Genomic DNA, 12167 nt, shown 5'->3' with positions numbered 1-12167 from the left:
CTGAAGTTTCTTATTCCTACTCTGGTCTTAAAACGATTTTAGCCTCTTTGAAGATTGTGGATACAATTTTGTTGTCAGAGAAGCTTCTGGGGCTTGATTAAATCTCTGACCAGTTAGAGCCTTCCCTGCTTGGGGCAGCTGACATATCTCTCTTCTACAGTGTCGAAGGTGCCCCACCCAGTGTCTCTGTAATGTGAGTGTAGGTGGCCTATTCCAAATGTAACAACAATTTTTGGATAGGTTATGGGACACAAGTTGTATTTTTTTTTTAGAAAAATGACATTTTATTTATTTTAAATAGAAAAACCTTGGTAGGTGAAAGCAGTGAAGTGAAAATGAAATACAGAAAATAAGCTGAAGATATAAGGTAGATAATGAGAAAACTGAGTCCTTACCTTTGCCCCTAACCCACTTATGGACCTTCCTGTAATTCACACGTGCAGGGTGTGTCGATGAGCATCTGTGTGCCAGACCCTGAGCAGGGGGCACCACACAGCTGAAGATGCAGGACTGGAACTCACGCTGGGGTCCTGGGTTGCCAGCCTTGTAGTCTGTGTCCCAAGTGAAGCATTTGTTACATGTAGTGTGTTTTACCCAGAACGGGACTGGATCATGGGGTCCAGGTAATCCTCCAAGGACAAAAGACACTTAAAACTGATTTGTTGAAATGAATGGGACCTGGAGATAAGGAGGGCGGGGGCGGGTTCTGGAAGAGAAAATAACATGTGCAAAAACAAAAAAAGGGAACATGCTTTGGAAAGAGATGGTAGAAGTGATTGTACAACACTGTGAAAGTAACTAAACTGCACTGAATTGTATGTTTAAAAATAGTGAATATGGCCAATGCTATGTTAGATATTTACCACAATAAAAAAAGATTAAGTGGGCAAAAATAGTATGGGAGGTAGTTTATGTTATTTTACTTTTTGAGTTAATACATTCTCTTGGTAGGTTAGGGCAGTAGCATGAGGTGGAGTGGGTGGGCCTCAGATGTCAGGAGCAATGAGCTTTACGAGGAGGTGGGTGACATGGAGGAATTAAGGCAAGGGAGTGCTGAAGTCAGAGTCATACACAGGAGCTCACTCTGGTGGCAAGGTGGTCAATCGCTGGAGGGGACAGAGACCATCAGGGAACTTTGGGGGCAAGAGTCTTAAGCAAGAACTGGTGAGAGCCTGACCTGAGGCAGGATGGTGGGATTGGAGATGAACCATATCCCAGAGAGGCCAGGAAAACCCAGGGAGGTGGGTGGGAGGTACCAGAGGAGCAGTGGTGTCAGACTGAGGTTCATAGCTGGATCCCTCAGTATTACATGTGACCATGACCAAGAACTGTTCTTAGTCGAAGGGGTGGAAGAAGGACAGATGCCAGGTTGCAGGGGGTTGAGGAGTGATGGGAAGTAAGGAAGTGAGCCTGTGAGCCAAGCTTCATAGAAGGGAAGAGGAAGTAGCTGGGGTGACTTGTGAACATGGGAGAGGTGGGGAATGACAAATCCTTACAAAACATTAACATGTGCCCACTCCTGTACATGAGTATTCTTATAAAAACCCAGAGGGCTATGTGGTATTACCTTTTTATTTTTCTTTAACAGGGAATGGTTTGGAGGGGCTCAGTTTCTTAGGGCTGTTGCAACCAAGTGCCATAAACTCTTAAGTTTAAAGAGTTTATGAGTGGCTTAAAGAACAAAAATTTCTTTTTTTTTAATTTTATTTTTAAAGTAATTTAAAAAATTTTTAATTACAGTTGCCATACGATATTATGTTAGTTTCAGGTGTACAATCCGGTGATTAGATATTCATATAAGTTACAAAGTGATCAGCCCAATTAGTCTAGTACCCATCTGACACCACGCATAGTTATTACAATATTATTGGCCCATAATCCCTATGCTGTGCTTTACATTCCTGTCACTGTTTTGTAATGACCAGTTTGTACTTCTTAATCCCCTCACCTTTTTCACTCAGCTGCCCAACCTCCTGCCCATCTGGCAACCATCAATTTGTTCTCTGTATCTATGAGTCTATTTCTGTTCTGTTTGTTTATTTTGTTTTTTAAAAATTCTGCATATAAGTGAAATCATATGGCATTTGTCTTTCTCTGTGTGACTTATTTCACTCAGTGTAACAGCCTCTTGGTCCTACCATGTTCTTGCAGATGGCAAGATTTCACTGTTTTTTATGGCTGATCCATTCCATTGTATGTAAGCACCACTTCTTTATCCACTCATCTATTGATGGGCATTTGGGTTGCTTCCATATTTTGGATATTGTAAATAATGCTGTCATGAATGTATGAGTGTATGTGTCTTTTAAGTTCAGTGTAAAACAGCAGAAATTTCTTATATCTGAATTCTGGAGGCTACAAACCCAAAATTAAGCATTTGGCAGGGCCACACTCCTATGGCACTGATGGAAAGCCTTCCCTGACTCATTCTAGCTCCTAGTGGTTGCCAGCAATCCTGGGCTTGTGGCTTTATCACTTCAGTCTCTGTCTCCATCATTACACAGTGTTCTCTGTGTTTCTCTCTGTCTCTGTAACTTTAGGAGATGTTCTTCTCTCTGGGTCTCTGTGTCCAAATGTTCTCCTTAAAAGGATGCCAGTTTTGGATGAGGACCTACCCTAATCTAATATGATCTCATTTTAACTTGATTACACCTGCAAAAACCCTGTTTGCAGGTAGTAGGTGTTAGGAAGTCAAATGTATCATTTCACGGGACACAATTCAACCCACAATACCATCGAATTTGAAAGCTCATGCTTCTTTTTATTCTTTAACAAAATCTGTCTCCAGCTTCTTTTTCTTTATACAATGAAATATTTGAACTAAATGATGCAAAATTCTTTTCATATCTAAAATTGTATGACAATGGCCAAAAATATTTTACTTGATCACAGAATGTCTTGAAGAAGGCAGTTGGTCTTAATTGGATGAAAGAAAGATCAAGGACTGTTGGGGTGGGTGCTCCAACACGGGAGGGCATGGGCTACACCGTACCACCCCAGCAGAGAGGTTCTCACCAGACTCTCCATCATGACTTTATTGTAATTTTAGGTTCAAAAGTTGTATAAAAAGGCTTGCTTCCTTCCCTGGTTGACGTTTTGGGGAGTGTGTGATGAGTAGGTTGTTGTTTGTGGGAATGTTAAGAGAAACTTAGTTTGAATAAATCCATTACCAGTAAATCAGTTCACATGAAATATTTGTTAACAGTTGCTCTGTTCTAGACAATGTGCTCAGATGAAAAAATAAGGGTGTGACATCAGGACTTTATAGTCTAGAAGTAGAGATGTGTTCACAACTCAAACCTTTCCCCTTTCTTCCTCATTCTTCCCAAACATTCCTTGCTCATTACACACATTCCCGCTGAAGCTAGAAATCCAAGAACTTCATTTTCCTCAAATTACTCACAAGTTCCTCAAAGTCTGAAGTATCATATTTCAGCACATCTAAGACACTACAGAATTTTTTAACCCTTTTTTAAATCTTAAAAGATAAGTTTATTATCTCACAGTTCCCATGAGTTGGTAGTCGGGAAGACACCATGGATTTTAAGATTTTAAGATTTAATGTTAAGATTTTAACATTATTTTACATTTCATTAAGGGGAAAAATTTGTTTCAAGTTAAACTAAAAAATGCTTTATTTTCACTTAAAATTTTTAATTTCATGCTCATGAACATTCTTTTACATTTATTGAGATACATACATTGACCATAACACTCCTGTGCATACTTTTTAAAAAAAGTAAATGAAAGTTTCCTGAAACCTCTTTACATGTCTTGTCTAACTTTTCTGAATTGCTTGTCAGCTAGGAAATAACCAATGTCAGTTTTGTTTATTGAATAAATCACAAAAAGCCTGTGATTCAGCCTTTCTGAAAAGAGAGGTCTGTGATTGTCTAAGCCACTCATACTCGTTTTGGAAAGTTTGAGGCACTGTTACAGGTGGTAAAACAACTCTGTCCCAAGAAGTGCTTACCTGGCTGGTTGTACATTGCATCTCAATTCAAAGATGTACTAGGAAAAACTTTGTCTTAGGTTTGATAAGGATGAACCTTCTTGTCTCTGTTTACCTTCTCCATTGCTCCCTGGGCAGTGGGCTCCCACCTGGCCGCCCATATCAGCTGCCTGTCTGTGGACTCTAGGTCTCCCCACTGCCCTCATCTCCAAACTCTCCAGAGTTTGCACCAGGAGTCACTCATTTGCACCAGGAGAATAATTAAGGAAGTGGCTAAAATGTTGTTAACCTGATGGGACAAATTATCACCAATATTCAGTCACTTGGGCTTGATTGTGGTACCTGTGATTTTCAAGCCAGGGATCCCCATGTATTCTTGCACCCTCAGTGAAGTAAAAAAGCCCCTGTGGAGAAAGCCTGGCCCTTGGCCTCCAGCTTCCCTCTGGACTCACCCTTTGATCTCCCTGCTCACTGGAATTTCTCTAAGAATAAATATGTGTGAAGAAGGGAGAGCTCAGAGTCGGAAAGATCTGCATTTGAATCTGACTTCTGTGACTGCACAAATTACTAACCTCAGAGGGCCTCAATTTCCTAATGGAAATAAATACCACTTCAGTGCTTTTTGTAAGATTTTTGTATTTATTTATTTTTTTCTTTAAAAAATTGTTTTATTACAGTTGTCCCAATTTTTCCCCCCATTGCTCTCCCTTGCCCTATCCAGCCCCCAATCCCTCAGTCAATCCCTACCCTGTAGTCCATTACCATGGGTCCTTTATACACGTTCCTTGGCTGGACTCTTCCCCTTCTTTCCCTCATTTTCCCTCTCCCCTTTGGTCACTGTCAGTTTGTTCCTTCCACATCTGTGGTTCTATTTTTCTCATTTGTTTGTTTTGTTGATTAGATTCCACCTATAGGTGAGATCATATGGTATTTGTCTTTTACCACCTGGCTTATTTCACTTAGCATAATGCTCTCCAGTTCCATCCATGTTGTCTTGAAGGTTAGGAGCTCCTTCTTTCTGCTGCATAGTATTCCCTTGTGTAAATGTACCACAGTATTTTGATCCACTCATTTACTGATGGGCTCTTAAGCTTTTTCCAGCACTTGGCTATTGTAAGTAATGCTGCTATGAACATTGGGGTGTATAGATTCTTTTGAATTGGTGATTCAGGATTCTTAGGGTATAATCCCAGCAGTAAAATCACTGGGTCAAAAGGAAGTGCCATCTTTAGTTTTCTAAGGAAATTCTATACCATTTTCTACAGTGGCTGCACCATTCTGCATTCCCACCAACAGTGTATGAGGGTTCTCTTTTCTCCACAACCTCTCTAGCACTTGTTGTTTGTTGATTTGGTTATGATGGCCATTCTGATTGGTGCGAAGTGCTATCTCATTTATGGTTTTAATTTGCATCTCTCTGATGGTTAATGATGCTGACCATCCTTTTATATGTCTCTGGGGCCTCTCTCTTTCCTCCTTGGAGAAGTGTCTGTTCAGGCCCTTGGCCCATTTTGTAATTTGATTGTTTGTCTTCCTGGTGTTGAGTCATCTGAGTTCTTTATATATCTTGGAGATCAAACCCTTGTCCAAGGCAAATATGTTCTCCCATATGATTGGTTCCCTTTTCATTTTGCTGATGTTTTCTTTAGCCATGCAGAAGGTTTTTAATTTGATGTTTTAGTCCCATTTGTTTATTCTTTCCTTTATATCCCTTGCCCTAGGAGGCATGTCAGTGAAGATGTTGATATGTGGGATATCTGACATATTACTGCCTATGTTTTCCTCTAGGACTTTTATAGTGTGATGACTTACATTTAAGTCTTTTGTCCATCTTGAATATATTTTGGTGTATGGTGTAAGCTGGTGGTCTAGTCTCATTTTTTGCACATACCTGTCCAGTTTTCCTATTTTTTATGACATGAGATAGAAATTTCCTTGGCTGGCTGGTGTAGTAGGCCTCAGTAAATATTTATCATCCTCTACATTTTAAAAATGGCTTTCCATCAGATTCTGAGGAAGAATATTCAAATTAATAAGCAAATAAGAATTTTTTTGATTACCTACAGTTTTATATATACAAGGTCTATCTGGAAAAAGCTAGCTATTGCTAATATAATGAGAACAATTTGCATGACATTGATATAACCTGGCAGCTAAGGAGAGTGGACTAGAATGCCCATGCATGAACATTAGTGACTTCACTGTACTAGTCAGTGGGGGCAGTAAATGCCACTGAGTAAGCATGTGTACTGTGTGGCTGTCACATTCAAAATGACTGAGTAAGTAAAGCAATGAATCTGCATCACATTTTGTGTTAAGCTCGAACATTTCTCCACAGAAACAACTTGGGTGATTCAGAAGGCCGCAGCTATGGGCAGCTTGGTATTGGAAACTTCATCACGACAACACACCCACTCATGCTTCACATCTAGTGTAGAGATTTTTGGTGAAACATCAAATCACCCAGGTGACTCAGCCTCCACTTTAGCCCACCCTGTGACTCCTGGCTTCTCCCAAAACTAAAATAACTTTTGAAAGGGAAGAGATTTCAGATGGTCCATGAGATTCAGGAAAATATGACGGGGCAGCTGATGGTGACTGGGAGAACTGTGTGAGGTCCCAAGGTGCCTACTTTGAAGGGGACTGAGGAGTCATTGTCCTATATACAATGTTTCTTGTATCTTCTTCAATAAATGTCTCCATTTTTCATATTACATGGCTGGATGCCTTCTGGACAAACTTTGTGCATTAAAACACTCCCATTTCCCAACTTCATGTGAGTGAGAAATTAATATATTTTCTCCCAAAAAACAGACTTTATCTCCACAGTAAATACTGCACTCTTACTGAACATAGAAGAAATGGAGTAATATCTAGAAAAACCTCCAAGGCACAATTTGGATTCACACGTTTGAGAAACTGTCTATTTGGATATGATGAAATGATTGCTTTTGATCTAATGTACCAGGTTATTTTATTGGTACAGAGTCTAATTTACTGTTGCTTCTAAATAGCATCTCAAATATGACCTGTTAGCCCCGACTCTTGTCTTTATTTGTATTTTGGAAATCAATGATTTGAACCATGTGCCTTGAAATCAAACCATGGAGGTTCAGAATGTTAACTGCACCTTGTTTTCAGATGTCACCATGGGCAAGTTACTTAACTTCTGTAAGCTTCAGATTCCTCACCTGCAAATGGTAAGGGTGACCCCATATCATGGATGTGTTGCACGTGAATGATGTAATGCACTCAGACTCCTTAGTTCAGATGTGAGTATACATAGCATGCACTCTGTGGTGGCTGTGGTTATTAATAATTTTCCTAATTCATGACTGTCATGCTGTGCTGCTGATCTCAATACCTACCATTCTGTTCTCCTTCATGTCCTTTATTTTTCATACTCCCCCCACCCCTGTCCTCACCTTGAAACCTCACCTTTAAATTATAATATTGATAATTTGCTGCCATCTGCAGGCTAACATGGAAAAAGATCATGTAATTATGTGCTAACTTTTCTTAGATTTTGAATGTAAAATATCAAGGTCATTTTGGAGATCCTGAAGCCAATTGTTGGTAACCCCATAACCCCATTTTCTAGAACATTGTTTTCCCCTGATACTCTAACTAAATACTTGAATAGTATTAGAATTCCCTTCGATTTTTTTTGGAATTGGGCAGCTATGCATAAAGCATTTTTAGTAGTCAGATACTTCATTTCCCTTAAGTAGGTTTGCAAAATGCTGTTTATTAAAAAGTTTGAAAGAGCCTTTGCTGTTTATGGCATGGTTTAACATCTGAATTTTGGGTTTTGGGGGTGGTGTCTTGTTCTAGTTGGAGAATTTGAAAGGTCTGAACAAAACATTAGAAATAAATACTGTTTATAAGGAACCATATCGTGGTTCTTCCCATCTTGCCTGTAAGATTGCTACGTATATGCTTGTCTCCCATTTTCAATCTCATACTCATTTGTAACAGAACCTGGTGTCAAGATGAATTTGCAAACACACATGGACCCCCCTGCCCTTAATGGTTTCTAACAGTACATCTTATGGCACCTTGCCCACAGTTTGAATTATCTGGAGTTGGAGTCCAAGATGCCACTGCCAGATAGCAGGGGATGAGCCCAGTAAGGTCTGTGTGCTAAACCACAGGGTTGAATTTTGTTCTGAAAACCGTAGCAGGCAACTAAAGGATTTTAAGCTTGGGAATGGCGTGATCGAATTCCTATCACAGAAATACTCATATTACTCAGGCAGCCTGTTCGCTGCTGTTTCAGAGGAAACCTATAGGAGCAATTATTGTTTGAGCTGTACCTGTCCGGTGTTGTCTCTGCAGGAGAGGGCTTAGGCCTGGTCTGTTTGCCACTCCAGTTTGTGGTTTCAAATAGTTTTATTTGTATTACTTTGATGCCTTTAACAATTCTGTTCATACTATTCAGGCAAACACTATTTTGATACTGTTATGCTAGTGATTAATGTTATTATAATTGCTAACTACCATTATACAGTTAATATACAATAGGCTGTGTAGCAACTGTCTTTGTACTGTTTACAAGATTTTTTGTCCTCGATTTGGCCACTCCTCTTCAGTTGGTCATGGTACTGGCTTGTTGAACAGTGCAGTATTCCTTCTTCCTCTCTGCCTGGCTGCTAAGTCTGTCATGTACTACTGGCATCTTGCTTTGGGCAGGTGCCACATAGCTGCTGTGGCTGAACTAGCATTTCTCAGAAATAGACGTGGGGTTGGGGTGGAGTAGGGAACAACCATGATGGCATGAAGACAAGGAGACCTTCTCCTGGTCCCCTATATAAAAAAATCTGCTGCTGTGGGAGACTACGAGAACACAAACCTGAGACGTGGAAATGGACGGACTGAAAGGCTGACAAGGGTGTAGAATTTAAGGGGCGCCCGGAAGCTCAGTTGTCAAGATAAAAAATATATTAATGTGATTAAAGAAACACATGATGAATGATATACTAAAATTTTAAATTAAGATCAGAGACAATTACAAAAGTGTTTTTGAGCCTGCAGCAAAAGAAAAAATCAGCACTAGTGAGCCTGTCATTTTTGATTTGGGTATTTTGTTCATCTTGGATTCTTCAAATTAACTTTGATTTTTACAAATGATTGCATTAAAATATTTAAACTATTCATACTGAGTTTTTGGTGCCCTCTTAAATTTTGCACCCTGGGTGTAGGTGCCTCACTGGCTTCACCCTCACCCTGTGCATGGCTGGATGGACAAGAGGAGAGGACAAAGATGCTGCGAGGCAGAGCTTTCCTGGTGTTTTCTAGAAATATTGGAAATACTGAGTTCTTCCTGATGGACCAGCAGACACCGGCTCTGTTCCAGGGTGATGGACACCATCGCGATTGATCTTAAATAATGTGAAAAGCCTTTATATGGGTGTTGGTCTTTTCTCTGAATATACACATTAGGAATTTTTAAGGGGTAATATATATATATATATATATACACACACACACACACACACACACACGCATATATATGTAAATAGGTATATAGGATGGGACAAAAGTAGGTTTATAGTAGTTTGTATGGAAAACAATACAATAATAATACTACAAGAATAAACTATGTTTTATGTATTCAAAACCATAAACCTCCTTTTGTTTTTTGCTCTACCCTGTGTGTGTGTGTGTGTGTGTGTGTGCGCTCATATTTAAAAAGCTATACGAAGGCATTTCTTAAATCCACTAACTAATGGAAAGAAATAGAATAAAACTTATTTAGGCACTGAGTCTGCCCAGCATTTCTTCTTTGAGATTGTTCACTGTTGGATCTGACAACCAGAGGAAACTAAAGATGTTTAGAGCCCCCTTCCCTGCCTTGCTTCCTGTGAATTACTAGTCTTGTTGATTCACATTCGAAGCCTTGTCAGGATCTCATTCTTGGCCTCTTCAATCTTCTGCTTTGCAGTATGTATATCATGACTATGGACACAAATGGAAGCTGAGTAAATGCTGTATTTTTTAAATTTGTGCTTTGGCAAAGTCTAAGCTGGTGGATTTTAGTGGTTAGCGCCAACTTTTCTGTGGTGTTTTGTTGACAATCTAGGTAGTTTGGAAGTGCAGCATATGATGTATGGATCTAACTTCATTGGCTTGATTCTGGCTGGGGCAGTGGAAGAGCATAAAGGAAAATGGTATGTAGCTTTCATATCTTACAGACACTTTTTTTTTGTAACCCTCATCAAGGTCTACTGAGAACAGACCCAGTACCTGAGGCCAGAGAAGATGCTGCTGCTACAATCAACGCCACAGAGACCCTGTCAGAGGAGGAGCAAGAGGAGCTAAGGAGAGAGCTTGCAAAGGTAAGGGAGCATTCCTTCTACAGTCTTAAGTGTTTTCACTTAAGATATATTGTTGTTTGTTTTTCTTAAGCACATGGTAATATCTTATAGTCAGTTCCAGGGAGAGAAAGCAATGTTTGTTCATTACCTGTCCTAGATTAGGGGAGAGGAAATGGAAGAGATGCTACTTTGTTTTTACCTGAGAAAAGGTATGTATGGGTAAAGTGGGTCTGGCAAGTAGAGTGAAAAGTAGGAAATGGACCAGATGGGTGCTGGTGAATGTCTCTCAGGGGCCTTCCTATGTTGACTACACTTTGCTTTTTGTCTGCAACAATGACTTTGTTCTATTCTTGTCTATGTTTTGGATGTAGGTGTCTGAACCTTATCTTCCTTTCTTATTCAAAATTAACCATCATAAACTATATAATTCAGTGGTGTTTAGCATTCGTAATGTGCAACTGTCATTTCTCTCTAGTTCCAAAACATTGTCAGCAACCCCTGAAGAGACATCATGTATTCATCAAGCGGGTATCCCCTAGTCTTTCCTCTCTCAGCCCCTGCTAATCTGTTTCTATGGATTGACCTATTCTGGATATTTCATATAAATAAAATTTTACAACACGTGATGTTTTTATCTGGTTTATTTCACTTAGAGTGTTTGTGAGGTTCATCCTCATGTGGTATATGTTTGTACTTCACTGCTTTTTATGGCTGAATAATATTCCATTGTTGGTATCTACCGTGTTTTGTTTATCCATTTATCCATTGATGGACATTTGGGTGGTTTCCACCTTTTGACTCCTGTAGATGCTGAGGAATATTTGCATAAAAGGAGTTATTTAAATACTTGTTTTCAACTCCTTTAGCTATATACTTACAAATGAATATGTTGTGTCAATATGGTAATTCTGTATGACTTTTGGGGGAAACTGTCAAAGCTGTTTTTCATAGCAGAGACACCATTTTACATGCCCATCAGCAATTTCTATACATCTCTACTGCCAACAGTTCCTATTTTCTGTCTTTTTGGTTATAATCACCCTAGTAAGGATCAAGTGATATCTCATTGTGGTTTTGATTCGTATTATAGTTCCCTAGTGACCCAAAAAATGGAATTATCTTCTAGAGGGCAGGCCCCTTGTAGTACCGACTTCCCCTGCTATGTGAGTGTTTGAGGAACCCATCTGTATCAGTGTACCAGCTGGCATTGTTGTGAGAGGCTGCATTTGGCCTCAGTGAATTCTTTTTGAAGATTCTTTCAACACATTTGCCTGTTTCATGATGGATGATTTATGAAAGCACCTGCCCAAACTGCACTGAGTGTTCCACAGTTTTTGACCAAAAACAACGTGACCCCTGGGCACCACCCTCCCTATTCACCCAATCTCTTTTTTTTCTTGTTCTCCTGAATGAAGAAGTCCTCCAATGGAAGGGTTTTGCTGATGTGGAAGAGGCAAAACTAAAAGCAAAAGCACTATGAGGCATTAAAATTCATGAGTTTAAAAACTGTTTTGAGCAGTGGAAAAAAATCTCAATAGGTGTATTGCATCAAATGGAGAGTACTTTGGAGGTGACTGAAATTTAAAGATGTAAGAATAAATACACAAATTTTAAATAAATAAATTTCAGTTTTTTGTTCCTTCTCTTGTATTGAGCATCTTTTCATAGAAAAGATGTTTGTTACCTTTTGTTACTTTTTATAGAAAAGTCTATTCAAATCCTTTGCCCAGTTTTTCCAAATTGGGTGGGTTTTTTTTTTTTTTTTGGTCTTTTTGTTTTCCTTATGTGATTTGCAAGTGTTTGATTTTTAGATGTTTTCTTCCATTCCATATGTAGACTTTCTCCATGTGTCTTAATGCACAAAAGTTTTACATTTTGATGAAGTCCAATTTATTTTT

At 39.2% G+C, this 12167-nt stretch overlaps 1 protein-coding gene across 3 annotated transcripts in view; it reads left to right on the top strand.

Annotated features, from left to right (window-relative positions):
• TPD52 (tumor protein D52) overlaps positions 1–12167 on the top strand; it is a 109202-nt gene that overhangs the window by 69522 nt on the left and 27513 nt on the right. For all 3 annotated transcript variants that reach the window (XM_045849412.1, XM_045849410.1, XM_045849411.1), the window contains exon 2: positions 10175–10290. In XM_045849412.1, coding sequence (XP_045705368.1) covers positions 10175–10290 — 116 coding nt within the window. The remainder of the gene's footprint in view (positions 1–10174; positions 10291–12167) is intronic.

The sequence above is a fragment of the Phyllostomus hastatus genome, unplaced genomic scaffold (genome assembly GCF_019186645.2).
Source record: "Phyllostomus hastatus isolate PE091 unplaced genomic scaffold, TTU_PhHast_1.1 phas_contig_65, whole genome shotgun sequence".
NCBI classification, from domain to species: Eukaryota; Metazoa; Chordata; class Mammalia; order Chiroptera; family Phyllostomidae; genus Phyllostomus; species Phyllostomus hastatus.
Note: the sequence above shows the minus strand (reverse complement) of the source record. Positions and strands in the feature narration are given on the sequence as shown.